Raw genomic sequence first — 26,994 nt, forward strand, 5'->3', positions numbered from 1 at the left:
AGATGTAAGTAACTGAAGAAAGGTACGTGACACACACACACACACACACACACACACACACACACACACAAAATAAAAGGAGAGGCCTTTACAAGACGTTGATACCTGATGCGTTAGAAATACTTACCGGGGGGTAATTTAGCCTAAATTAGGAAGCGAGCTTCGCTTAGTCAGGCAGAGAGGTTGCGACATTGTGAGCCGCTACCATACTCTCTCCAACTATAGCTTTTGCCACTCTAACTGCAGCTGTACACGAAAATGGGCCTGTCGATAGGGACATTGTTTCCCCTGCGGTTGCGGCTCTGGTTCGGACGGCGGTTTTTCCACCATGATATAATGGATAAGGCGGTGCGCGTGAGCTGGCACCGGCTCATCAAGGGGCCCTGCGATCCCCCAGAAGTCGAAGCGATGCAGTATGTCGCCGCGCACACGTCTATCCCTATACCGAAGGTGCACAAGATACACACTACGGAGAGTGGCTTTATATACATTGAGATGGAGTACGTGCAGGGCCACACCCTGTCCTGGGCCCTGCCCGAGCTGTCGGCGGGCGACAAGGCCAGAATCTTTGGTCAGCTCAGACGGCACGTCGAGGAGCTGCGCAGTTTGCCTCCTCCCTCACCGGGTCTGGTGTCGTCCGCCTTTGGAAACCCGGCCCACGACGGGCGCATCGGTGGGCGCTTCTTTGGGCCGATGAGCGTGGACTCGTTCCAGGAGCTAGCGCGCGGCCGGCTGGTCATGGAGGACGTGCCTCTCCTAGGCGAGGAGGTGCGGCAGGTGCACACGTCGCGCTACGAGACCGTGTTTACGCACGCCGATCTCGCCGCGCGAAACATCATCGTGCGCGGGGGCGACATTGCCGCCATAATCGACTGGGCATACGCGGGTTGGTACCCCGTCTACTGGGAGTTTACAAAGGCGCACTATGTCATCCTCGAAGAGGACTGGGTGGACAATGTGCGCACAGCGATTCCTCCGTATGACTTGGAGTTGACAGCAGAAGAAATTCTCTGGACGAGGTTACCAGAGCCGGGAACAGCAATGACAAGCTCTTTCCGCGGGAAGGTCAACATTCATCCGGGCTCATATCCTTCAGCAACTTGGCTTGAGGCAAGGCTTAAATCACAAGCAAATGATCTTTGGTCCTGTACTATGAAACTATACCCGGAGCTATTCGCATAATAGTTAGTTATTCCTTGTGTTGATTTCCCTGTCATATGGTATTAGGCTGAGCAGGGCGATGAATGGAAGCTATGGCCAGCCTCTACGCCAGGCCCTTTTCAAATGGCATTCACATGTCAGGTCTCGGGCGAATATTTGCAATTTCCCCCTTCTCCTCTCGCGTCAAATATACTGGCTTCTAGTGCTCCTCTTTGCGTGCAAGATGACTCGACAGTGGGGTTTGACTACTAATCAATCCTCCAGGTTTGGCCGGCTACCGCAGAAGTGCAGGTAGCCACATGTAAGCCCAGCCTTGCTTGCAGGATGCGAACCAAAACCCTACAAGCAGCTCACTGCGCCATCGACGCCTTTCCGATGCCTTCTCTCTGCAGAGTGCTGCTGAGTTAAGTAACACAACCTGTCTCCAACTGCGGGGTCTACTGTACCTTATAATTCACGCTCGCGGATTGTACCACGGTAAACATGGAAGTTATTCTCCCCATCTAATTCATTACCGCGCTCACTTGCCGGATCTCCTGCGACTTTTCACATCTTTTCAGTACCGCCGCTAGCGAAATCTAACAGCATGGCACAGCTTGTCACATTGACGCTCTACCACAGGGGCAACCTTTCCCAGGGCCGCATGCGCTCCGTCTTTGGCCACAAAGCATACCACTGGGGCGTGCTCATCGTGCCCAAAGTGAAGCGCCCTGGGCGCGTTGCGCACGCCTTTGAGGCCACCGACATATCCGAGATTGACCCAGTCACGTTTCGAATGGACAACCCGTCCATGGACTGGCACTTCCGCGCGCGCCTCAACGTGGACCCGGAGCTTAGCCAGAAGCTGCTCGGACAGCTCGTCGTCGGCGAGATCCCGGAAGGCGTCACGCCCGAGGAGCTCAAGATATTTTTCGAAGCGGTGCCCCTGCCAGTCCGGAACACGGACCCGCAGCAGGGCTGCGTGACGTGGTCCGTCAATGCCCTTCGGGCTCTACAGGAGCGCGGCTGGGCGTGGGACTTTGACCTTGACGTCTTTCGAGACGACGCGCTCGCGTATGCTGATGACAGAAACAAGAACGACCACGCAACCGAGCCCAAGCTCAAGTATTACCTCGAGGACAAGAGATGCCAGAGTGATGATGGAGTGGATGAAGCAGATAAATAGTGCTTAACAGCTGCGCACGTACCCGTGCTCATGCTCATTCATACATATATCACCGCAACGAATTGACTGAAACGCATTTCGCATACAGTTTGTCAAGCGTATTCATTGACACGTATCCCAGCCAAGTCAGAGTGTCAGTAGAGACCATTTACACCCAAACACCATGACAAAGCCCTAAAAGCTCACAGCGTGGAGGTTGGCGTTTTGGCCGTTGTGTCCAGGCCGCTTCCACGGAAGCTGCTCCGGTGCCCATGTGGTGATGGCCTTGCACGGACCGAAAAAAAAACTTGTACAACTACTCTTCTCTGAAGACATACTAATACAATGTAAATCAAAGGGAGTCATTCTTTATGCCGGCGTCGTAAATGTTCCGGCGCGCACCACCAAAACTTGATATTGCTAACTCTGCCGAAGCAACACTACTTACTCGACCGCAAAAGGCACCAAGCACCTTGGGAAGTATCAGCGCATCTGCCGGCTGACGAGCGATGGGAGATGAGGCGCTTATTTGCTGTGCCAGAGATGAATGGCTGTGTGGTTCTGAACAACCCCCCCCTTAGAGAAGCATGCAGCTGAGCTGGGCGTCAAGGAGATACGTCTTCAACGACGCTTCAGAGCCCTCTCACTCAACTCATTTTCAGGTTCGCTTAGCCACCTTGGTTTCAGTTCACCGTGATGCATTCAAGTTCGTTGCCTCTGTGTAGAATATTTTGTCTTGTTCATGCCAATGCGTGAGTAATGCGTGTCTAACGTCAAATCTACCTAGCCAAGAAAAACCAACATGCAAAGCCAGTCTATCAGCATAAGCGAAAAACCGAATTTCCTTCATGTTACCATAATATTTACTAATGCCATAAAAAGCACACTTTTTGCCCCCCCCCTCTCTTATTTCTTCATGAGTTTCCGCACCTCCATTTCCAAATTGTCGCCCACATCTGCCGCGCCGTCGACACCCGTCACCTTGTTGGCCAGCTCAATCTTCTTCTGGCACGCCTTGTAGATGAGCTCCTCGATGGTGTCCGCGGCAATCAGCCGCAGAACCTCAACATCGCGCGTCTGGCCCAGGCGGTGCGCGCGGTTCTCCGCCTGTATATCGTCCTGCGGATTGTCCGACTGGTCAAAGATGACAATCTTGTTGGCCGACGTCAGGTTGATGCCCGTGCCGCCCGCGCCCGTCGTCAGCAAGAACACGGGAATGTTGGCGTCGCGGTTGAACTCGTCAATGAGAGCCTGGCGCTCCGACACGCTGGTGCTGCCCATGAGCACGCGGTGGTCGATGACGTGATTGGCGAGAACTTCCTGCAGCAGCTCAATGAGGCGCGAAAACTTGGAAAAGACCAGCACACGATCACCGTTGGCTTGATACTGTCCAATTAACTGTAGCAGCTTCTTGACTTTGCCGCTATTCAGCTGTGACGACGGCAAGATGTCGAATTCTTTCAGCATTGGGTAGTCCCGACACCAGAGATGCAGCTCAAAGTCGGACGAGTTCTTTAGCTCTTGAATCAGGTGCTTAATGTCAGGTTGGTGCAGCTCCGACTGTGGAACGCGGTCCATAAGTATCTTGGCCATCTTCGTCACGACTCGATCTGTAAAGTGGCGGCGGAAGAGCAATGGATGGAGAGCAGCTTTGCGCAGCTGCATCCACACGTTGTTCTGGTCATTTTGGCGGCCGCTCGATTTGCGCTGCGAGGGAGCAGTCTTGAACAATTCCTCGTACTCGGTATATATTGGTTTCTGATCCTCTGTCATCTCGCAGTGTACCGTGGAGCAAATCTTGCGTGGTAGATCTGATAGAACCTGATCTTTGCGGCGCTGGAGAATAAATGGCTCCAGAATCGTGCGAGCACGCTTGACTCGCTCGCTATAGAGAAAAGCGCCATTTGAAACGTCGCGAATGGTTACCTTTTGGCTGAAAATGTATAGAATGTGTTGCATGTACCCGTCAAACATTTGCGGATTGATAAAGTTCAGGAGCGCCGTCATTTCAAGCAAGTTATTTTGTACAGGAGTGCCAGTGAGGAGCATCTTCCATGCCGCAGGTATGCGGCGCAGATCCTTGTAAACCTTGGTTTCCGGGTTCTTCATCTTGTGTCCCTCGTCGAAAATGGCGGCGTTGAGGCGGAAAGATTGCATAGCTTCCAGATCAGCATCGGAATTGATTTGGGAGTATGTGGCTAGCACAACATGATAAGCCTCGAGATCCTGCTCAACCTGGTAGGCTATTTCAGCTCGTTCCCGCTGCGACCCGCGATACCCAATGACGGACAGCCCGGGAGCAAATCTTTCGAATTCAGCCAACCAATTGTTATAAGTGCTCGGCGGCACGACAACAAGATTCGGCCAGGGTTGCGTCCCATCAGCCGACTCAACCAGCTGGCATATGAATGAAATGACCTGACAAGTCTTTCCGAGACCCATCTCGTCAGCAAGGATGCAGCCAATGCCGTAATTGTTGAGAAGAGTCATCCAGTTGAGACCGAATAGCTGAAACGGCTTCATACGGCAATGGCCATCCATCAGGGAAGGTTGTTGAGGCACAAGAGGCGGCACAAAGCTGGATATGCTGTTGGGTGTCAGAGGTGCCCCATCGTCGGGAGATTTTCTGCTCTTGGAGTGGCCAAAGGAATCGAGGTCCCAAGTGTCCATAACACTCTTGACGGTGCGGGCCTTGGCGTCGCACGTGGCGACAACCTCATCAATGGCTGCGACAGCATTCAAAAAGACTTGCACGGCGTCGACGACAGTCTCGCCGATGCTGATCCGTCCACCCTTTCGGGAGCCTGATTTGTTGATGGAGAGTTTTCGGGCAGCGTACAAGTCAGCAAAAGGCCGATGTTCAATGATTGGATCCAACATGTTTTCCTTCATGCCAGTCATTGCAGCAAGCTCTTGCAATGTGCTATTATTGATCGATTCTAAAACTCGGTCGTCTTCGTCAGTCGCGGACTCGGCCTCTTCCTCATAGTTATCCGCGTCATCTTCTATAAGAATGACCTCTTGTTGTACAGGTGATTGTGGCTTCGGTGGAGAGGACGGGAGAGGTGGCGAAGACTTCTTGGGTGAAATGAGGCTCGGCCGCCGCCCTTGCACAAGCCGCCGCTTCTTCTTTCGGGTTTGGTCTTCCAAGTGCTGTATTGCATCCTCCACATCATTGTCGCAGGCGCGCAGCGCCTCGCGGACCTGCTCCGGAGTAACTTTGTTGCCCAATACATCAAAGACCTGTTTTAGTTTCTTCTTCTGCGCTCCATCGTCCAATCTTGGCTTGTAAGCAAAAGAGGATACGCGTGCTCTAAAGTCCGTCGGTTTAATGTCACCCCTGGGTGGCTGCAGGCTATCCTCTTCGTCGTCCGAGAGCAGCGAAATGGTGTCCGGGTTGGGGCGCTTCGGAGAAGGCACTGGCCGTGGCCGAGGCGGCGGAGGACGAAAAATCGTGCCAGCGGGCGCGAGCCGCGAGCCAAGCTTCGGCTTTGAGAAGGGCGAGGAGGCGGGCACCTCGACGATGCTCGGCGAGGAAGTGAGGGGCAGGATTTGCGTGGGCTGCGTTGTTCTCATCAATGCACCGGGGGAGCAAGGAATGGTGGCCTGCTCGGGGTCGGGTGTGCAAGCGATGAGCTCCCGAATTGGCAGAAGAGGAGAAGAGTCTGTCATGATTGAGATTGAGCAAAATGCTAGAGGCGAAATTGGCGAGGTGCCTCAGTCGAAAGCAGCTCGCCGTGCGGGTGAAAATTCACTGCCAAGTAATCCGCGACTGAAGCGCGATGTCATCACGTAGTCACGTGTGTACTTAAACTCAATGAGCTTGTGAGAGCAAAAAGGATGCGTGTCGCCGCAAAGCAATCTTCATCATCAACGCAATGGCTACAAGACGAATCAACGCGTCCGAGAAGACAATACTAGAAAAAGATGATACCGAGAATGAGAAGAGCAACATTAGCCCTGCCGTGCCACAGTAAGCTTGATGTGCTTTGCGGCTGGGCCGCGTTTACTAACCTGGCTAGACACGTCATTGTCAAGCTGCTGGGCTTTACGCTGGCCATGATTGTGGTCCCAATCGGGTCATATTTCTTGACTGTGCACACAATTTTTCAAGGTGCAAGGTTTCAATCATCTATACTAGCTTTTACTAACATTTTAGGCAATTCTTCGTGGGCGGGTGGTTTTGCGGCGTTGCTGGCAAATGTGGTGTTGCTGGGCTATGTGATAGTGGCTATGAATGAGGACGACACGGAGAATGTCAAGGCCAAGGCGAAGAAGACTGAATAAATTGTATGGCAATAAAAACACTGCAATGAACTTTCATTAGGCCGCGTAAACCAAAGAATAATTCTCATAAATTAACTAGCACGCTACCAACGCCGACCATGCACATTGCGAATTATTATTACTTCTTGCTAAAACGACGCGACAGCCAACTCTTTCTCTTTTCCTCGGTAGGCTGCCGCTTCAGAAAACTGGTTTTGCGTGGAACAGGGGGCGCTGGCTCGTGACCGGCGACAGGGGGCGGTGGGAGCGGGTGCGCCTGTTGCTGCGAGTGTTGGAAGGCGAGATTGGATGACTGGTGGGCAAAGCCAATGCCATAGTCGTTGACGGGTTCCTGGCGCTTGGCCGGGGACGCGCGCCGGATCGAACTATTGTCACTACTTGTAGGATCGGTTTGATATCCAGCGGGGTCCGTATGCCCGCTGTTGGCGGCCGAAGTCACAGTTTCGTAGGATCTGTCCTTGTTGGGTAAAGGATAGACATTCTGCTCAAATTCTCTGCGAGGAGGGCGAAAGCCTTGGCCGTCAAAGAAGCCCGAGTTGCGACGAGTGCTAGGAGCAGTGTAGGGGTCGCGAAATGAGCCGGGACGGCTGTTGCCGTAGTAGCTATCTTGAGGGAAGCGAGGTTGTTGGACTAATTTGTTAGCCATTTTGACGAAGAATGGAGGAAAATGAAGTGGCTTACAAGTCGACATGCTGGTGCGACGATTCCAGTTGGCCGCATCATCCCGTTGGACAGAGGAGCGACGCTGATAGCCCCCATTGATAGCTGCTTCAAAACTACGAATAGTATCAAGCGGTCGCTCCCAGCGCGATCGAGTGGGATTGGAACGATCGGGGTCAGCTGAAGGTGTTAGTACAACGGGCAGCGACAGAAAAGAGCAAACATACCGATAGGATTTCCTTGAATGTCCTTGTGCTGAAACGAACGCAATGATGCCGTATTGGTGTCTGGTGCCATGGCGGCAACCATTGCTTTTTTTTCCATCAGCAGGGTTCCGTGAGGATAGAGGCGAGACAGATCTACTCACATGGTTCTGCCTCATACATGGCGACGAGCGGGTCAGCCTTGGAGTGCAGACGATGGGTTTCCTTTTCGGCCGATGTCTCGTATTCCTTTTGCGAGGCTGAGCTCTTTTGAGACTTGTGGGACTTTCTGGAAGTTTCAGAGCCAACACTGAAGCTGCGCGGTTTGGCGTGTTCGTTTTGATAATATTGGAAGCCACCGGGAGGTTGCTGGCGCTGGTCCTGGGGCGAGGAGAAATGCTGTTGACCCGCCGGGGAAGCCATGACGACAGACTGGGGGCGGCGCAAGTATTGGAAACTGGGCTGAGATGGGCGTTGCCGGCTGGACAGGGCCCGCCAAATGTCCAAGGGGCTGTCGGGCTCGAGTGGATCGAGCGATCGAAAGTATCAACGGCGCACGATGGGAGGCCCGAGTGCGTATGTGAATTTGATATGGTAATTAGAGTGGGATTTTGGGCGGAGCAGACAGACTCTTTGGTGGACAAAATCGATGGTTGGCGAGCGAGCAGCTGGGATCAGGTGGAGGAGGTTGGGGGGATCAGTCGTAGAGCAAGCAGGTGGGCCACGGCGCAAAGAAAGAAGGAAGAAAAAAAATGGGATGCCAGGGCTGAAAGGCGGCAGCTGGCGGGACGGTGGGTGGAAGATGGTAGAGGGCGGCAAATTGATGAAAAGATGCTGCTGATGGGATGAAAGAGACGATGGCGAACGACGAGAAGAGGAGAGGTGCAAGATGCTGGGGAGTTGCGATGGGAGTAGTAGTAGTTGCCACCCGACTGACGTATGTAGGGAAGTATACCGTATGGCGTATACCGTATACGGTATTTGAACCAACCAGGAGAACTGGTAAGGACCGGTAGGTGAGTGTCTTGAAAAAGCCGTCGCCGTGGCAGCCGAGTGAGTAGCTACAGACTTGTACGGGCTGCAGGCGGACGAAGATAGAGAGGCTTGCAGGTACCTGGCACGGCTTTGGGTACCTAGATGGATAATCGGTATGCGCAGAGTCTTGGAAGCTTGATTTGCTGGACGAAATACACCAAAGCAGGTCGAGGAGTACCTGATGATAAAGTCGTGTGGGTTGCAGCGTGTTCGTAGTGCAGTGGTGGTGGCGTCGTTTGCGGGTGTCCTAGCGTGATGTGGCTCTGCAAGAGGCTGCAGGATCCAGGCTGGTGCAGCGGTATTCGTACCTAGCTAGATAAGATAGCAAGGCAGTAAAGACAACTGGTTGACTGTTGACTTGTTGACTGTTGACTGGTACAGTATTGATGGGTGCAAGTTTGCCGGTTGCCAGGCGGTTTGGGTTCAATTCCTTTCCAATAGTCAAAAGGAAATGCCGGCAAGGCAACAAGGTTCCAATGTGAGCTGGGCGGGGCCGCCTTCTGACAACACGGCTCGTCGACCCGCAACACGCCTTGCAAAGATTCCGACTGTACGGAGTAAGTACTGGTTCGGATTACGGACACTCGACTGTCTTGCCCCAAACTCGATGCCGAAAATGACAAGTCGATGCTGGCCAAGCGCAAAACTTTGACCGGGACGGTGCCGATTTCGGTAAACGGAAAATGGATGCTGATCGTGGTGACAACGGCAATAAACGGTGGTGGCTGGTAGCGTCTGAACTTGAAAAAGAGCCTCCAATAGTACGTCGTTTCACAAAACAGCGTTGAAACGAGCGATTAAAAGAGAATCAGGTCGAACAGGAAAAATTCAAAAACTCCCGACCCGGAGGCACACACCTTATTTATCACAATGCTCGGTTGCGCAAATCCTTCTGGGAACCGCCTGTAATGGCCCCGCCACACAGCCTTTACACCACCACACACTTATCGCACTTGGCGTCCTTTCATGACGCGTTGCCCTGGCCCTATTCTTGTCCAGGCAGTGCCAGGCACCTCTCTCACTTGTATGTAGGTTTGCCTAGCGTCAGCTTCGACCGCTCATCTTTGTCACTGTCTGCTGGCCTGTGCAGCTCTGCACCTCCCAAAACGTGCCAGTGTGCCCAGAACACAACTAAAACTGGCGCCGCCACCATCCGCTCCACCAAGATATGTGGGCGCTCGCCTTGGAAACACCACACATCACTAAGTCCTACTCTTGGCCACGTTGGAACCGACAGCCTGCAAATCGTCCGGAATGCCTGCTTCTCTTGTCCACCAGCAAGTGGCTGGGGGATGGGTGGCTCCTACGCTACATAACTAGGTGCCAGTGCCAACCAACCAGCCTCATCCCACGCCGATCTGGTCGCTGCTCGCGACAGGAAAAGGCCATCATCATGCCATGTTGATCACCGCAAAAGGCATTCCGCCTGCCGCTCACTCACTAAAAGCAATATCCCAACAATGGCAATCGCAAGAAGCTGACGACTGCAACAACCACAGCGGCTCCCGTGGCATTTACATCCCTTTCATTTGCCGCATCCCTCACACACAAGACTCGGTTTGATCTACCACTCTCCTACTATGGTGCACTCCACTTCGCACCGCAAAACTCAACCCTCGTGCCTCTAGAGACCCCCCCGCGCTTTGGCAACGTTGTTTCACCAGATTTAAGCATATGAAACAAGAATCTTGACAATGCACCACCCTACGACGCTGCATTATTGCGTGGCAAGTGGCTGCAGCAATGCATCAGCAGCCCCAACAGCCTCACTTCAGCCGCACATTGTTACAGCACGATTCGCGATGACTTGTGCGCATAAATACCCGGCTTCGCCGGTCCTCGTCTCCACCGTCGTCACAGATTGTAGTCTACGGATTAGTGTTGTGATGTCGACATGAAGCATATCCTCACACCTCAAGAGTATGAACACTTCCCAAACCTCCATAAATTTTGGACGGCAACTGGATTTTGTTGTAATGGAAGAAGTATGTGCTCGTTCCGTGACTGGCCTGGCTTGTTGATGCTCACCGCCGTAGCCCGCATTCATCATGTCGAGTTCTTCCAAGACGGTCCTCGCTACCGTAGCAATGTCCAGCTGGGCGACCCTGATACGAGTACGACTCAAGCCTTCATCATTGAGCAACCTGACACTGCTACATTGCGTTACTTCTGGGACTCTTACATCATTCAAAAACGTTCTTTTTTACAGTGCCTGGACGATTTCTTCCATGATCAGCCCTCCTTCAACTTTACACAAGTACGGCCAAAAATACTGCAAATGCCGTCTGTACTCGCAAAGCAAACCCACCTGACATTTAGTTACGTACTCGCGCGAGAATTTGACAAGTCTATGCGTCTCGACTACTCTATGATCCAAAAAGCTGCCAAAGATTTCGGAACGTGGCGGGATGACCGGGACTTTGGTCCGATGAATCCGGTCCAGCGTCGCGAACTTAGTGGGGAGACGACTACGTTTGCGCCTCTGGCTCTTACGCGTACTTCGGCTACCGCTTGGTTTGACAGCAGTGAGGATCGGCCGTGGAGGCTTGGTACGTCTGCAGCATTTCAGCAAGACTGCCACATGCTGATCGAGCAGGCATCATTCTACTGGACAGGCATCCGGAGTTCTGGGGGCTGTCATGCCAATTGCAGGTTCCATTTGCCATCGTCAATGGCCGATACTATGGGACCCCTCACACCCGCTCTCCGGCGGACCTTTTATTAGAGTGCATGAAGCAGAATAGTACTCTCAACTCGAGTGCTATTCCAGGGCCGCTGGTTGTCGTAGAGGATTTGTACAGGCTTGTCATCCACGAGTGGGCTCATTTGGCGGCTTTTTTTACGCGCGATCTCAACGCTATTGAGTGGGCATTACAGCGCGGCAGTGGTGCTTACGAGAACGACGTGAATCATCTCCGCAACGCCATGCGCGACATGTTCTTTTCCCGTCGCCGCATGTCGCATTACTGCTCCCTCATCAAACACTGCGCAGAGTCGGCTGCCATCCACGGCCGGCCCATCTGGTGCACGACGCACAACTCTACAGAGGCGCAACGGCTCACAACGAGACAAACGGCATCAGACTTGCAAAGGGACCTCTGCGCGCTGGAGCACACAATGACGCAGATCCATCTACGTTTGCAGAGCACAATGACACACATCACAGCAGAGACGACGGTCATGGAGGCCGGCCGCACGCGCGTGCAAAACAAGATTCTGCTCGTCCTCGCCATCATCGGCGTCATCTTCCTCCCCGTCTCTTCACTGGCGGCAGTTTTTAGCATGGGCGGTTCTTGGGCAGCTGGTGAGCGAAATTTTGGCATGTTTTGGGTTATATGTGGTCCGGTCGAGGTTGTGCTCCTGGGCCTACTGCTTGCCGTGAGCTATTGGGACATCATCTCTAGTCCATAATGGACGTTCGCTCATTCGCTCGTAGTCGTTCGAACTTGTAGTCCCAAACTGTCATGTGCCCTGCGTCTCTCCGTCGTCACACCCCAGGCACCAAGCCATCTCGTATTCCATGTCCCAGCTTCGCATCACCAATCACCCGTATAACTTGTCGGGCCTCACACATCGCATCGTTCAGTATCCGTGGTCGTAAAGTAAATGATTTGACGTCTTTTTAATTGAATGCCTTTTCAACGCAAGGCGGTATTTTTTATATCCTTGCCTCCAATGCAGCCAAAATCAAACCGCCTAGTACCAACTCCATCCCCATGCCTGTAATTATATCGAGGAGGGGTACAGCATGACACGAACCGAAGCGCCGAAAGACTTAGCGGGAAGAGGAGAAGAGAACTTGGCACGAACAACGCCAGAGTTGCCTAGAATGAGTTAGAATCACCATCGCTCATGTGTTTGCTATACACTGATTCTCCTCTTTGCCCAAGAAAACATACCGTGAGGGCGGGTGACCTTGCCCCAGATCACACGGATCTTGGTGCCACGGATCTCCTTCTGGCCGCGGTAGACGAAAGCGACACGCTTTCCAAGGTAGAAGCTGTTTCATGGGGTTAGCCGATACTCTGCGTCGCACACACAATCGCTTATCGGATCCCGGCACGGGGTGACCTACTTGGCGCCCTTGATGTCATCGACACCCTCGATCTTGATGAGGGAGGTGCCAGGACGGGTGATGTGACGAGAGCGCTGGTAGCTCAGGTGACGTCCCCTGCAGTATTTGGTCAGCGCACAATTCGTTAAGACTCCTTCGTTCGCTATTCGAGCCGCAATTCGTAACATCGGATCCTCGTAACAAATCGGCCGAAATCGAACGTGGTCGCACTCACTTGACGTATACTATGATAATGTTAGCACAGGGTCATTATGCCATCGTCACCCTTGAAGATGCATCTCCATCTTCAAGATCGCGATATCCTGCATCTCGGTATAACGTACATCTGTGACCGGCTTCGGAAGGCATCTTGTCTGTTTTTTCCACCGCTGCCGTTATAAAGAAAGTCGTAGGAAAGACGTCTTAGCGAAAAGACCTGTCCCTCTGTTCTGGTTAGTCGTCGGTGGTTGTGTCGTCAAGTCGGACTAGGAGGTTCCAGGTGGATGCGATAATGGTTGTGTGGTGGACTCGCAGAGCCCGAAAAATTCATGCCCTCTGCGTCACGTGTCTGCTTAGGGCAGTCTGACTTTGGCTCCGTTGTGGCCGCACCGCCACAGTGCGACCAGCCGTGGGGTCAGCTCACCAGCCACCTACGCCACATCGGCATCTTCGGATCAGCTGCAGACCAAACAAAGCCCAGCAAAAACGCTACAGTGCATACGTCGAGTACTCGCTGAATGCGGGCACTTAGGTATCAGCTTGCATGCTGATATGAGGTGTTTCACAGCGATCTAGGCTGCAAACATCAGAATTCGCCGCAACTGATGCAAATACTCAGGATCTAGGCGATTCCAGCATTGTCAAACGCAGAACATCTCTTCTTGGCCAAGATACCTAACCCCGGGGGGATCCTGGAAATCCCTCGTAGATACGGCCGGCCAAAGGTCCGGGGTGGGGCCAAAGAATCCGCTGTAACAGGTAGTTAGAGTCTGACTGAGCATTTCGCTATCAGCGCATCATAGCTTAGCGATACGATTAGTGAGCAAATCCCGCCCCAGAGCTCAACCGTCAACAACTCAACATTCTTTTCGGACAGCTTCACCCTTCTCATCCCTCCATATTCCTCTCGAGGACAGCTACATACCCTTACACATTTCCTGCCTGTCTGCGACTCACTTCCGAAACAGCCACCCCCGCTGCAATGTCGCAAACCTCTCCGTATGCCCTCTCCCCAGGCCCCTCCCCCACCATCGAGCTCTCTTTACCGCTAACAACACCAAGTGCCATGGAGCTCAAGGAAAACACCACAATCGTCGTTCTCGGCGCCTCCGGCGACCTGGCGAAAAAGAAGACAGTACGTTGAAAGAATCCGCAAATATTTCTCTTCCAGAGCATAAAATGCTGACCAAACTAGTACCCCGCCCTCTTCGGCCTGGTAAGGATGTTTGCTAGCGACCCAACCATGGGGGCTTCCTTCTGACTAGTTACAGTACCGAAACCAGTTTCTTCCCAAAGATGTGCGAATCGTTGGCTATGCGCGAACGAAAATGGACCACGAGGAGTATCTCCGCCGGATCAAGTCATACATCAAGACCCCTACCAAAGAGATTGAACAGCAGCTCGAGGATTTCACCAAGGTCTGCTCCTATGTCTCTGGCCAGTACGATAAGGATGAGTCGTTTGAGGGTCTGACGAAGCACTTGGAGGAGTTGGAAAAGGGACGTTCCGAGCACAACCGCCTCTTCTACATGGCTCTTCCACCATCCGTCTTCACAATCGTCTCTCAGCACCTCAAGAAGTGCTGCTACCCTTCCAATGGCATTGCTCGTGTAATTGTCGAGAAGCCGTTTGGAAAGGATCTGGCCAGCTCCCGCGAGCTGCAAAAGTCTCTCGAGCCCGACTGGAAGGAGGAAGAGCTGTACCGAATTGACCACTACCTGGGCAAGGAGATGGTGAAGAATATCTTGATCATGCGCTTTGGAAACTCCTTCCTCGGCGCGACTTGGAACCGTCATCACATCGACAATGTCCAGATCACTTTTAAAGAACCCTTTGGTACTGAAGGTCGCGGTGGTTACTTTGACGAGTTCGGCATCATCCGTGACGTCATGCAGAACCACCTACTTCAGGTCCTGACCCTTCTGGCCATGGAGCGCCCCGTCTCTTTCGACTCTGAGGATATCCGCGACGAAAAGGTGCGCGTTCTCCGCGCTATCCCTACTCTTGAGCCCAAGAATGTCATCATTGGCCAGTACGGACGCTCGCTCGACGGCAGCAAGCCCGCTTACAAGGAAGACGATACGGTACCTCAGGACTCGCGTTGCCCTACCTTCTGCGCCCTGGTCGCCTACATTAAGAATGAGCGTTGGGACGGTGTTCCTTTCATCATGAAGGCTGGTAAGGCCCTAAACGAGCAGAAGACCGAGATCCGTATCCAGTTCAAGGACGTTACCTCTGGCATCTTCAAGGACATTCCTCGCAACGAGCTGGTCATGCGCATCCAGCCCAACGAGAGTGTTTACATCAAGATGAACTCGAAGCTCCCTGGTCTCAGCATGCAAACCGTTGTTACCGAACTCGACCTCACCTACCGCCGCCGCTTCTCCGATCTCAAGATTCCCGAGGCCTACGAGTCGCTGGTTCTGGACTGCCTCAAGGGTGACCACTCCAACTTTGTCCGTGACGACGAGCTCGATGCCAGCTGGCGCATCTTTACCCCTCTTCTGCACTACCTTGACGACAACAAGGAAATTATCCCAATGGAATACCCATACGGTAAGGACACCCGCCTTCCCCTTGTCCACGTTCCACCACTAACGAGATAGGCTCGCGTGGCCCTGCTGTGCTCGACGACTTCACGGCTTCATATGGATACAAATTCAGCGATGCTGCCGGTTATCAGTGGCCGACAACATCTGCTGTGCCTAGCAACAACAATAGCAGCAGCAGCAGCAACAAGTTGTAAGTGGACCTCCATCGCTGAGGCGCTCGTGGCTTACAGCTGTCAGTTGAGCAATGAGATAGGCAGATATCATAATGTATAGGCTATGAAAACAGAATTAGTTGATCGATTGTGCTTGAATAGAAATGAATCCCATGATCGATCTTTCTCAACGTTATCAAAATGCGCCAATGCCAGTAGTAGTTAGTCTTGCAACAAATTTGTGTTTCAGTATTAAGTTCGTATGTGTAAATATTTCGTCGTACAAAGGTGGTCCGTGCACGGACGCGGCCTCACCAGCCTCACATGACTTTGTTCTCACCCTTGCAAACATCTTGACATCACATCGCGCACCCGCATCGTAACCGCCATCAAATGCTCTGTCGCGCATACCAGCATTCGACGCTTATTAGAATTTCGCACTCATTCATCATTTGCACTGGTGCGTCGCCCGCGATGCCCTGCTGGCTGACGCCTGCATCACGAAGCACATCAACCTAAAACGAGGCGGACCCGCGGACTTGTTGAGGGCTTGGCGTCCTCGAGATGGAAAATGGTGATGGCAGCGGGCGCACTGATCACGACCGGCTGAGTAGCAATGTCAAAGATGTCGTGGATCAGCGCGCCGCGCCAGATCACAAGGGCAAGGCCAAGGCCAGCGGCAACCCCTCCGATCCGCCGCGCATGAACGACCTTCCCGACGAAATAACCCACATCACGCAAGGCTTTATCCCGCTGTCAGCGTTCCTCACGCGGCTGGCGCAGGTTACGCATAACTCGCTGCAGGAAAAGGTGGCGGAGCTGAGCAAGATGCCGATCCCGGCGTCCGCACTGAACGGCGGCGCGACCAACCTCACTTCGAGCGCGCCCGACGACACCTCGGCCGAGAACCTGCGCAAAAAGGCGACCTTACTACACTTTGCGCAAGACATGCACGCAAAATGGGTCAAGGCGCTCGTCATCACGGAATGGAGCCGCCGGGCGAACATGGTCAGCAAGCTAATTGACTTGAAATTTCACATGGACCAGCTGCGCGTCCACTACGACGTGTGCTTGGACAACATGGTCAATGTCAAGCGAGATCTGACGTATGCGCGCATGCCCGCTCCTGATCTCAAGACGGCATTGCAAGTATTATCCACCGGAAGTGCTCCATGGATACCAGATGTACGTCGCATTCAATCTTGCGCCGGGTGAAATTTCGCTAATAGTTGCAGCATCAATATATAGAACCTCCCCCTCTGACGGCCGACGAGAAGCTGCGTTGGATAAAAGACCTAAATACGCGCTTGAGCCTACGACTCAACTTGCAAGATTACGATAAAATACCACATCAGTTTCGCAACTACGAAATCGGGTCTGGCCGCGTCACATTCAAGGTGCCCGACGAGTTCGAAGTGGAATTGACGATTGCCGACGAAGACACTGACAAGCAATTCTGGTTCATCGATTTCCGATACACCTTCAGACCTTCGGCCTTGTCTCTCTCCGAGGGGTTGCGAAACTACCTAGAAAATTACGTCAACGACGCACTAGCGAGGAATGGCCTAGCGGGCTGCTATCAATTTCTACATGAGATGGTGCTGACAGCCAAGATTACCGAACTCAAGCGCCAGGCCCTGCGTTTGAGCAGAACGTCTTGGGACGGTACCCTAGTGGTCGAGCCGCTCAACCGTGCCTTGGCCATTCAATACTGGTCGTCGCGGTCAACAACTACCAAAAGCTGGGTGCTCATTGCTATTAACAGTGGAAAGAAGAACGGCAAAGTGGACGAAAAGTCACCTAGCTACCTGGTGGCAAAGTGGTATAGAGACAATAAGGAAGTCAAAGACGTTAAGCTAACTCTCGACGTCGGCACCCTCTCAGCTGAGTCTCTGCTCAAAGAAGTGATTGGACGACATATTGGATATATTTTGCAGAACATCCGCGATAAGCTGCTTGAGGCGCCACGTTTCAAGCAACATGAGGCGGCCATGAATCTGCGCATCTCGAATACAAACCCCGGCGACTGCATGCTCACAACGCAGGTCAGCCATAACGCTACGACGACACTGCTGGTAGAACCGACGACAGGTATATTTGCCGTGAAGCCGCAGTCCAAATTCTCGATTCCGTATGAACATCAATTAAACAGCGGCAAGAACTCTACCGACGACGGCGCGGCGTGTTTGGAGAATGTACGCTGCGCCATGATGGAGGATGAGCTACACCGCCGCGGCAACACGATGGGCTGGCAGACTCAAAAAATGCCTCTGTCTGTGGAAGAAGTAAAGTCTGTCACAAAAATGCGCGATTGGACTCGGACGATCTGGATGCGCAAACAGGGCTGGGGGGAAAGCTGGTATATGGCTATCTTTCTTGGACTTGGCGGCGACGAGTGGTGGCTGCTGGAAGCAAACCGCAATGAACCGGGTCGCACCGTCAAATTTCAAGCCAGATTGCCTTTAAGTAAGGGACACCCAGACTTTTCAACCGCTTTCTGGGGCAACTTGGCAATATTTGCTACTGGCATGATTGCGCAAGCAGTTGATATGCGCGAGCTGCATCGTCTTCGCATCAAGAGCAGGACAAATGACAGCATCAATCTTGCGCTACCACAACAATTACAGCTGCCCTCCATCCAAGTCGCCCTATCAGCCATGTTTCCGAGCATTGTCCACAATGGTGGCTCCAAATCCGAGTACCGCCAGCCATGGGCGAACGATGTTGTCACTATCCGATTCACGGGTATTGAATCAACCGATGACAGCCTGATGTGCCTGTCAGAAGCTGTCCTTCGCGTGCGCAAGCCGTCCAAGTTTGCCGCGCTCAAGGGGACCGTTGACGGGAACCTGCTTTATAATGCAAAACTGGGCGAGTTTTGCCTCCGCGTGCAACATGCCGTAGGTGAACCTGTCCTGGCGCTCCTCAAGTCTCGAATCAAGGCTATTGACCGGTTCGTCAACTTTCTGGAAGCGATGGACAAGTCGAAAGGATCGATTGTGGGCGAGCTGGTGACGCTAAAGGAGATACGTTTCTTATACTACCAAGCCGGTAGCATTGACAGCGAAAGCAAGCAGCAGTGGCGCATCACACTGGATCTGTCCAAGGATGACATCGCCATTAAGATTGAGCGCGGCAACCCGCACCTGCGCGTGGTCGACCTCATGCAGCAGCTCGTCAACAGTGACGGAGGCATAGGGGCCCTTATGAGGTGGCTCCCCGCGTCACTGCGGGCGCTCGAGGCTGTAAGCAGCATCGAGACCCGCTGGGAGGATATGCAGATCAAACGACTTGGCCGGGTCGACTTTGCCATGAAGACACTGTCGTGGCTGAGCTTACAGTACACCATGACCGTTGCTGGCCCGTCGCCCACGAAGCGTGTCATCCTGCTGCAGGTGCGCACACAGACCCGTCGGGGCGAGGCCTGGTGGCATGTCTGGCGCTCCCACGACGGCATCGCGCCCTCTGAAAGCGACGATGACGATGCCTACGCTGCAGCGCTCAGAAGCGTGTGGAACGGGCGCGGCCCAGGATGGATTGGCCTGTCGACGGGCGCGGCAGCGCGATGCGAGAGCGGCGTGGTTGGCATGCTACTTGCGGTGGATGACGCGGTGCGTTCCGTTGTTGTCGACGACTCGTCCACGGCGGTGCCGACACAATCTTCGACAAACCCGTCGTTTACGCAACGCACGTCACAGAGCCTAAACAGTGGCAAGGACGTGGTAGTTTTGGAATAAACGCTTTGTATGTATCGTTTTTTTCTCTCGCATAAGATAGGCTCAGGCTGCGGATATGATACCAATTGCTTAGACGTAATGACCAAAAAAGAGGAAATTAACATTGTTTTGTACATTTGTTTGTACAGAGAAACCCAAGCAAAGATGTGACCATCTATCTATATACATGCAACCCTTTTCACTACCTCTCTTTTCTTCCTAAGCTTTCGCCTGCGGTTGGCGACATGGAATTGTCTCTAACGGTACGTCGACAATGGTAGGATTACGTATAAAGTCATCCAAGCCCGAGTACCGATGGTCAGAGATGACAGTGTACGCGGCACCGTGCGCGTTGCGGAGGGCGCCCATGGCGCCGATGCGGCCGTAGGAGCCATTGGCCACGGTGAGCCTGCCGCCAAACGCCGACGTGATTTGCTGGTCGGCGGCCTTGAGCAGGGCGACGTGGCCGACGTTGTGCTGCGGGATGCAGTCCCTTGCGAGGCGCGCCATGGCGAGGCAGGGCGTGTCGCGCGGGATGCCGAGGTGGCGCTCGAGGAGGGCCTTGGCCTGGACGATGGCCTCGTCCTCGGACGGCGGCTCCCGGCCGCGGTAGTGGTGGCCGCCCATGAGCACGAAGAGCTTGGTGCCGGGGGGCTCGTCGGGCCGCCGCTCGCTGATGACGTCGGAGTCGAAGAAGACGCCGAGCGCGCGCTCGGGATTCTGCTCTAGCGGCACGGAGCGCGGGATGAGGTAGCCGAAGCCGGGAGGCTTCATGTCGGGGGTGGGGTACCACAGGTTGACTGTCATGATGGACACGGACTCGATGCCGGAGAGGGTTGACAAGGCGTCGCCGGTCATGTTGACCAGGGCGTCGCTGGATGTAGTGGAAACGACGTGGTCAAAGATCTGGGCCACCTCCTCTCCAGGAGTCGACGCATGGCGAAAATGCACCTATCTTGTTGTGTCAGAGCGCGTCTTTTTCCCCAGTATGTAATGGAGAAGTTTTACCTGAAGCTTGTTTTCTTCGCCAATGCGACCAGTATTGGTGGCGGGCTTGATGTCCATCACCGAGGCCCGCCGCAGAATGTTGACGTTGCGCTGCCCGGCGAGGGCTCCCTCGAGCGCCCTGGGCAGGGCCTCCATGCCCTGCGCTCCAAAGTGCACCAGCGATCCTTTGGGCTTGTTGGCCTCTGCGCAGACCATCGCGTCCTTGACCATGTGGTTCATGAAGGCGAGCTCGTGGACCGGCACGTGGCGCTGGCCAGACTCGGCGGGCCGCAGGTGGAGGTTGTAGTACATGCGGTCGAGGACGCTGCGCGCGCTCAGGCGCTCAATGTCGCCGCCGTAGATGCCGTGGATCATGGCCGACACGAGGTTGTTGCCTACGGCGCCGTCCGACGTGATGAGGCGCAGCCAATCCGCCACGGACAGGTCATGCGCGGGCAGCCGTCCCCGGTGCCGGCCCGTCACCCACGACGCGGCCGTGCCGAGCGCGCCCCATATGCACTCGCGGAAGAGGCTCTCGGTCAGGCAGTCAAACACTGACGCGTCGGGCGGCATCTTGACGAGGTGGTCTGGGTAGTAGAGGTACCGGGGCAGGTCCTTTGGGTATGAGGGTTTGAGGCCAAGATCGAGCATCTAGTATATAACAAAAAAAAAAGGGACAGTGTTAGATGACATGGCCGCAGACCCCTAGGAAGGGGGAATTGAGAAAGCAAGACGCGTACCAGTTCATAAAGTACAAGGTCATCATAGCGCCAGGTGTTGCCGCGGAGCGACGACAGGGTTCGCGGACCACGCTCAAAGGGCACGACGCCCCGAGTGCCATTGACGTTGACGCGCACCTCGTCGGTCCGTATCCATCCGCCGAGGCGGTCGCTCGACTCGAACAGGGTAATGTACGCCGACTCCGGGAGCTGCTTCGCGAGCAGGTAGGCCGTCGTGAGGCCGGTGAGGCCGCCGCCAATGACGGCGACCTGCTTGCCGTCGCTCGGGGGCGCAACGCGGCTGAGCCCCCGAACCTGCTGCTGTCGTGTGATTACTTGAGACGCCAGTCGCGCAGGCTGCAGCCGCCGCGTCAGACGCAGTATTGCCGCCGCTTCCCGTGTGCAGCGACTCTTGCTCATGTCTTCAAAAGGTTCATGCCCGTGGGGGGAAAAGGAGGGAAGGGTTTCTTTTGTGGGTGGTTTGTGGCGTGAGGTGGTCAAGGACGGGCCGCAAGCTCGGTGTGGAGCTTTGTGTGACGGCGGTGACAAGCCATCATCACGGTGACCCGTGTCTGGACTCGGCGTGACGCTAGTGTCTGACACGGCTACGAATCGGCAGGGGTATGAATGGTCTAGTGATTTAGACTTTGTGTTATTATCTTCTATTGTTACAAGGCTCTACTGAATGCAAGTTTTACAGTCGTATGCAGACACAACGAAATGCCGGCAGCACATGGTATCTGCTTCGCTTCCCCACAAGAAAAAGCACAAGCATAGACGCAGACGCTGTCGAATTCGCATGCACAAGACCGGTAGAACAAAGATTGTAGCTTCTGGGCACGTTTATGTGCCCAAGTAAGTTCGCAGCTCTATTAAACACACGCTTTCAGTGAGCGCACTTCCATATATACAGCCCACCCTTGAACGCCACCCAATAATGTTGACATAATGTACATCTACCCAATGACATCTCCTTGCACCGGGACCTCCGCAGCCTGGTTGGTATCATGTTTCATCTCATCATCTGGTTTAATCAGTTCCTCCGACCCAGCATCCTCCACAAACTTGCGATCGCTGACGTGCTCGCCTTGCGCAGTCCACACCTTGTCCTTGAAGCCACCTTGCTGACCCTCTTCGTGGGTGAAGGGACAGTGAGGGTTCAGGCAAGGGTTGAACCTGCACTTGGTCTTGACGTGAGTGAACTTGCACCCTTCTGTGGTGCAGCGCGCGCCGTTGCGACACAGTGGCATCGATGGGTGCTTGAAAGGGCAATGCGCGTTCTGGCAGTTGGGAAAGAATTTGCAATCCTGTTCACTCTGGTGCGCCAGCTTGGTCGCTGGTGACGGGTGGCGGCCGACGCACTTGCGGTTCTTGCAGGCGGCGCCAAAGGAGCATGGGTCGTTGACATCGACCGACGTCCCTGGCGGTGCCGCTGGCGACTGGTGCGCAAACTTGCATTCCTTGTTGGTACAACGCAGGTTGTATTTGCAGACTGTCTCATCTGGGTTGGGAGGTTCGCGGCCCGACATATCCATATCTTCGCCGCCCTCGGTATTTTCGCCGCCAGCAGTCTCTTGATTACCGAGTTGCGGCTTCCGTTGTCTGTGATTCGGGTCTTGCACGCGGTCGAACAACGACTTGCCACCCCGCCCGCGGGCGTAGCCGCCTCCGTTGGGGGGTGCATTGGGTGCACCGTTCATCATTTGCGAAATCTGGAACATCATTTGGTTTTGTTGCTCGAGCATGGCGAGGAGGTCAGACTGGCTCGGCTGCATTCCGTTTTGGCCCATCATCCATTGCTGAGGGCCTGCGGCAAGACCTGCTTGGAGATTTCGCGGGTTCATGCGACCGCCGCGCCCACGCTGACCCTGACGGTTGTGAGAGTTGATTCTTTCATTGCCGTTTTGGCGGATGCGGTGAAGGGGATCGGTGCGCTCCATCGCTCTGTTGACATTGCCGAGCACGCGGCCACCTCTGCCGCCGCGCTGTCCGTTTCGCATCGCGCGGGGGCCAGTGGGACTTGGAAAAGTTAGCACATGAAAAAGCATTCGATGATGTACGTCTGTGAACATACGCGTTCAGTGATTCAGTGTCCATGTCGACATCGGCCTCGGCGGGTTGGGGGGCACCGTTAATCTGCGCATTGAGCTCATCGATTTGCTGGAAAAGCCACTTCGAAAATTCGCGCGCCGTGGCATCGCCAGGCTCTAAATGCAGCAAGTCGCCGGCCATCTCGGCGGCGATTTCTTCTTCCGACTTGCCGTTGGCGAGCATAAGCACAATCAGCTCAGCGAGCGAAGACGCATCCTGCTCACTGGCCCATCCCACTTGCTGTAGCTTTGGTTGAATCGCCGTGTTGATGGCTGCCGCCAGCGGCGAGTCGAAAGCGACCTCGACAGGCATTGCGACGAGTGGTTGTGTTTGACGCGTTAAGTCGCCGGGATTGAGGAGCCGAGATCCAAAGATTGGTACTCGGTTTTATCGCTCAAGGATCGCGCAGTCGTATAAAAACAGGTCGCTAGTTCCGTCGGATGAGCTTGTGAGATGTTGCCCCGGTTTCTTTGAGTAAGAGGGAAAGATGACTGCTCTGTGCTTGGGCAAAGGTTTGAAGCACATACCAATATCCTTGTCCCGCCGCGAAAGGCGAATAATAATGGGGCAAATTTATTCTAGTCACGTGATTTATTCTTTCGCGTTCTATGTGAGCGGTCATGTTTGTCAGCAGGGTGGACCCCCGAGACTTCTCAGCTGGATAGTCTCGCGACCACTATACACCCGCAGCCATAAAGTAAAAATATTTTCTATTACATATATTAAGTTACTCAAAAATATTATTAATATCCTTAGATATGTAAAATAATATTAAATTATTAAATTATATTAATCCTAAATTACTATAATTATATTATTTACTTAGAATTAATAATTAATTATTAAAATATAGATCTTTTTTAAATATATATTAAAAGATTTTAATAATAAAAAAAGATATAAATATTTTAAAAAATCTTTTATATAATAAAAATATAATTTATTTAAAAAAAATAAAAGTTATTTTTATAATTATTTTTATAAAATTATTATCTTAAAATATAAAGCTTTTTATATTAAACTTTAAGTTTTTAAAAAGTAATTAAATAAATAAAATACTTAAAATTACTATATTTAGTATATAGATACTTTATATAGTATATAATTTTATTATATTTAAGTTATAATTTTAATGCCTTTATATCTTTTTTATTAGAGTAAATACTCTCTGTGTGGTAGTATGGTGGCCGCTAGTGTATGGTGGCCGCTAGTGTATGGTGGCCGCTAGTGTATGGTGGCCGCTAGTGTATGGTGGCCGCTACCTTAGTGTATCTAACACCTAACTCGAAGAGTGGGTATGTGGCACGTGTAATCTGGTAGTCATAAGAAAATCGCCCTTTAGAAACACAGATCCAAGCCACGTCTGAGGGTTCCCAATTGCTACACTGATCTCGAAGAGTGGGTGTGTGGCACATGTAATCTGGCAGTCACAAGAAATTCGCCCTTTAGCCTTTAGAAACACAGATCCAAGCCACGTCTGAGGGTCCCCAACGGCTGCACTGATCATCAATGCTTGCGCCCGAACAAGCTGTAGTGATACCTTCCATCATGCGCGTCAGCCGTCAAGCAGGAAGCAGGCTGCCGTCGACGGCAGCCTACTTTTTAGCAATCACGTTGCATTTACGAGCAAGCCAAGAGCCTAACATCCCAGCAGTACATCTCAGCCTGTTTGGTATTACTCGTCAGCTTTCCAGGCCGCAATGTAACCCAAGATTGGGTCGTGACTACCTATAAATGACCCAGTCTGGAACATGGTGGCCTTGTTGGCCCAACGGAGCTTGCTGTCAGTGTGCCAATGTCCCGATTTTATGCACCGCATCAAGCGACATGCATGTAGCCGCGTAGTTAAAAAGGTTGCTTTTTCCTCACTCTTGTGGTCCAGTCGGGTTATCCTTTTATTTTTTTTTGTATTTTGGCAAAAGCACGATATGATGAAGCTTGCCATACCTGCTCTGCTCGCCGCTGCTGCCCGGGCAGCTCCCTCTACAAGAGACTGCGTATGGCCCGCACCGCATAGATAGTGGACAGATGATGCTAACCAACAACAGTGTCAAAGCCTGGCCGCCTTCTTGCCGTCCATCTACATTGGTCCCTCGACTGCAGAATATGACAGGCTCATCACCGCTCGTTGGTCAATCACCTCAATGCAGCATCCGGGCTGTGTAATGACACCTGCCTCTGCCAAGGACATGTCCACTATTGTCGAGATTCTCTCAGCACAGCAATGCCAATTTGCCGTTAAGTCCGGAGGCCACAATCCAAACCCCGGTTTCAACAACATTGACAACGGAGTCTCCATTGATTTGAGGAGCCTCAATTCCACGTCCCTGGCTGATGATCGCTCTCACGTCAGCCTCGGCACTGGCCTCTCCTGGGGGGATGCCTATGCTGCCTTTGAAAAAGACAAAATCGCCTTTACAGGAGGCATCTGCGAGGACGTCGGTGTTGGAGGTCTCGCGGTTGGTGGTGGGCAGTCTCTGTTTCAGGCTGGCAAGGGCTGGGTTGTCGACAACGTGATTGACTATGAAGTGGTCTTGGCATCGGGCCAAATCGTCCACGCCAACCAAAATACCAATTCAGACCTGTACAAGGCGCTCAAGGGCGGGAGCACCAACTTTGGTATCGTGACCAAGGTTGACCTGGCTGCTTTCGACTTTGATGAGATGTGGGGTGGCCAGCTGCTTCTCGCATTGAGCGGTCCCGAGTCAGGCCACGCGCAAACGATTGAGACCATTACGAATGCCACTGTCGACTTTGTAGCCGAAAACCACAGTGATCTTGACTCTGGCATCCAGATTGTGGCTACATATCTTCGCAACGGGACCCGACTGGTTGACGTTGCGTTATCCAACACGGCCAATATCGCAAACCCTCCCGCACTCCAGCCATTCCTCAAGCTACCGAATCAAATCCGCGATACTAGCCGACATGCATCGTTGGCTGAGTTGGCACACGAGACTAGCCTTGCAATTCCCCGCGGCTTCCGTTACGTCACTGCGAGCGTGACCGTCTCCAACGACAAAGACACCCTGCTTGACTTCTGGAAAGCGGTCGACGACGTGTACGATGGCCTAACTGTCAAAGATCGAATTGACTGGCTGGTGTCTGTTGTACCTCAACCGCAAATTCAACAGACTCACGCAAAGTCTCGGGGTGGCAATGTGCTTGGGCTGGAGAATGTCGAACAAGATCAGCTAGGTATTTATGTCCCCGAATGTCAGCGGTTCCCGAAATGTCACTAATAATGCAGTTCTTTGGCTCGTCTCTCGATGGAATGATGCAGGTCTTGATGCTACCATGGAGGACGCACGTCAAAAGTTCATCGATGCCGCGGTATCTGTTGGCCAGAAGCATGGCACATACTCCCCATTCATTTACCTAAATTATGCGAGCCCCAAGCAAGACCCTCTTTGCGGATATGGGGCCGAAAATTTCGCCTTTATGAAGACGGTTGCCAAGAAATACGACCCGTTCGGTGTCTTTCAGAGGCTGCAGCCAGGGGGGTTCAAGCTCAGTCAGGTTCAGTGTGCCTAACTGTTAGATGAAGGCGTTGCTTGCACGGGGAGGGGGGAGTACACTTTGGATGAGTTGGTGAGATGGACATTGCGCGTAGAGATGATACCAATTGAATTATGCCTATTTCGAATATTGGAAACTGCTACGAACTGCGTCGCCAAGCCGTGAGGTGGCTATGTCCATATTTTCGGGGCTAGCCGTGGCAAAGGTTGCGCGAAAGTAGAGTCCAGACAGTGGTACATGCTGCTCGGCGCGGAACCATGAGCCCCGGGCCACCAGTACACCGCGATCGACGCAAGCGTCAAAGATTTCCTGCTCAATGTCCTCGAGCTTGCGGTTGCCGTGATCTGGATGCTTGGTGTGGTCTACTGTAAGCCAAACCTAAATTCCGCGTCAGAACCTGTTTTATATCCGCTTTTCCAAGACGGGCAAGTTTTTTTTTTTTTTCTTTTCTTTTCTTTTTTCTTTTTTTTTTTTTGGATACTTACAACATGCCAG

At 53.0% G+C, this 26,994-nt stretch overlaps 12 protein-coding genes across 12 annotated transcripts in view; 6 read left to right on the plus strand and 6 right to left on the minus strand.

The window, feature by feature from the left end:
* Positions 1-336: 336 nt before the first annotated feature.
* Positions 337-2,326, plus strand: BBA_08047 (serine/threonine protein kinase; the record flags this gene model as incomplete). The annotated part of the gene is made up of 4 exons (XM_008603144.1): positions 337-1,147; positions 1,426-1,462; positions 1,511-1,569; positions 1,722-2,326. The coding sequence occupies 4 exons, from the start codon at positions 337-339 to the stop codon at positions 2,324-2,326; spliced, it is 1,512 nt and encodes a 503-aa protein (XP_008601366.1).
* Positions 2,327-3,211: 885 nt separating this feature from the next.
* BBA_08048 (SNF2 family domain-containing protein) lies at positions 3,212-5,977 on the minus strand (the record flags this gene model as incomplete). Its single annotated transcript, XM_008603145.1, has 1 exon — positions 3,212-5,977. One exon carries the CDS (start codon positions 5,975-5,977, stop codon positions 3,212-3,214), a length of 2,766 nt encoding a protein of 921 aa, XP_008601367.1.
* Positions 5,978-6,183: 206 nt separating this feature from the next.
* Positions 6,184-6,592, plus strand: BBA_08049 (VMA21-like domain-containing protein; the record flags this gene model as incomplete). Its single annotated transcript, XM_008603146.1, has 3 exons — positions 6,184-6,278; positions 6,328-6,419; positions 6,465-6,592. 3 exons carry the CDS (start codon positions 6,184-6,186, stop codon positions 6,590-6,592), a joined length of 315 nt encoding a protein of 104 aa, XP_008601368.1.
* Positions 6,593-6,710: 118 nt separating this feature from the next.
* BBA_08050 (Protein of unknown function DUF2406) lies at positions 6,711-7,878 on the minus strand (the record flags this gene model as incomplete). Its single annotated transcript, XM_008603147.1, has 4 exons — positions 6,711-7,222; positions 7,274-7,432; positions 7,480-7,563; positions 7,620-7,878. The coding sequence occupies 4 exons, from the start codon at positions 7,876-7,878 to the stop codon at positions 6,711-6,713; spliced, it is 1,014 nt and encodes a 337-aa protein (XP_008601369.1).
* Positions 7,879-10,538: 2,660 nt separating this feature from the next.
* BBA_08051 (uncharacterized protein) lies at positions 10,539-11,901 on the plus strand (the record flags this gene model as incomplete). Its single annotated transcript, XM_008603148.1, has 3 exons — positions 10,539-10,604; positions 10,700-11,039; positions 11,216-11,901. 3 exons carry the CDS (start codon positions 10,539-10,541, stop codon positions 11,899-11,901), a joined length of 1,092 nt encoding a protein of 363 aa, XP_008601370.1.
* A 315-nt stretch (positions 11,902-12,216) lies between these two features.
* Positions 12,217-12,913, minus strand: BBA_08052 (60S ribosomal protein L33; the record flags this gene model as incomplete). Its single annotated transcript, XM_008603149.1, has 5 exons — positions 12,217-12,314; positions 12,390-12,490; positions 12,566-12,661; positions 12,780-12,789; positions 12,889-12,913. The coding sequence occupies 5 exons, from the start codon at positions 12,911-12,913 to the stop codon at positions 12,217-12,219; spliced, it is 330 nt and encodes a 109-aa protein (XP_008601371.1).
* Positions 12,914-13,745: 832 nt separating this feature from the next.
* On the plus strand, positions 13,746-15,509 carry BBA_08053 (Glucose-6-phosphate 1-dehydrogenase (G6PD); the record flags this gene model as incomplete). Its single annotated transcript, XM_008603150.1, has 5 exons — positions 13,746-13,762; positions 13,826-13,898; positions 13,959-13,979; positions 14,035-15,319; positions 15,370-15,509. The coding sequence occupies 5 exons, from the start codon at positions 13,746-13,748 to the stop codon at positions 15,507-15,509; spliced, it is 1,536 nt and encodes a 511-aa protein (XP_008601372.1).
* Positions 15,510-16,031: 522 nt separating this feature from the next.
* BBA_08054 (mediator complex subunit MED14) lies at positions 16,032-19,204 on the plus strand (the record flags this gene model as incomplete). Its single annotated transcript, XM_008603151.1, has 2 exons — positions 16,032-16,652; positions 16,703-19,204. The coding sequence occupies 2 exons, from the start codon at positions 16,032-16,034 to the stop codon at positions 19,202-19,204; spliced, it is 3,123 nt and encodes a 1,040-aa protein (XP_008601373.1).
* Positions 19,205-19,402: 198 nt separating this feature from the next.
* On the minus strand, positions 19,403-21,309 carry BBA_08055 (protoporphyrinogen oxidase; the record flags this gene model as incomplete). Its single annotated transcript, XM_008603152.1, has 3 exons — positions 19,403-20,134; positions 20,192-20,821; positions 20,911-21,309. 3 exons carry the CDS (start codon positions 21,307-21,309, stop codon positions 19,403-19,405), a joined length of 1,761 nt encoding a protein of 586 aa, XP_008601374.1.
* Positions 21,310-21,845: 536 nt separating this feature from the next.
* On the minus strand, positions 21,846-23,292 carry BBA_08056 (nuclear polyadenylated RNA-binding protein Nab2; the record flags this gene model as incomplete). The annotated part of the gene is made up of 2 exons (XM_008603153.1): positions 21,846-22,908; positions 22,964-23,292. 2 exons carry the CDS (start codon positions 23,290-23,292, stop codon positions 21,846-21,848), a joined length of 1,392 nt encoding a protein of 463 aa, XP_008601375.1.
* A 1,616-nt stretch (positions 23,293-24,908) lies between these two features.
* BBA_08057 (6-hydroxy-D-nicotine oxidase) lies at positions 24,909-26,514 on the plus strand (the record flags this gene model as incomplete). Its single annotated transcript, XM_008603154.1, has 3 exons — positions 24,909-24,977; positions 25,029-26,178; positions 26,231-26,514. The coding sequence occupies 3 exons, from the start codon at positions 24,909-24,911 to the stop codon at positions 26,512-26,514; spliced, it is 1,503 nt and encodes a 500-aa protein (XP_008601376.1).
* Positions 26,515-26,616: 102 nt separating this feature from the next.
* Positions 26,617-26,994, minus strand: part of BBA_08058 (aromatic amino acid aminotransferase) — a gene marked incomplete at both ends in the record, with an annotated part of 1,942 nt that continues 1,564 nt past the window's right edge. Inside the window, one exon of the mRNA XM_008603155.1 lies at positions 26,617-26,877. Coding sequence (XP_008601377.1) covers positions 26,617-26,877 — 261 coding nt within the window. The remainder of the gene's footprint in view (positions 26,878-26,994) is intronic.

The sequence above is a fragment of the Beauveria bassiana genome (assembly GCF_000280675.1).
Source record: "Beauveria bassiana ARSEF 2860 unplaced genomic scaffold BBA_S00030, whole genome shotgun sequence".
In the NCBI taxonomy this organism is placed as follows: Eukaryota; Fungi; Ascomycota; class Sordariomycetes; order Hypocreales; family Cordycipitaceae; genus Beauveria; species Beauveria bassiana.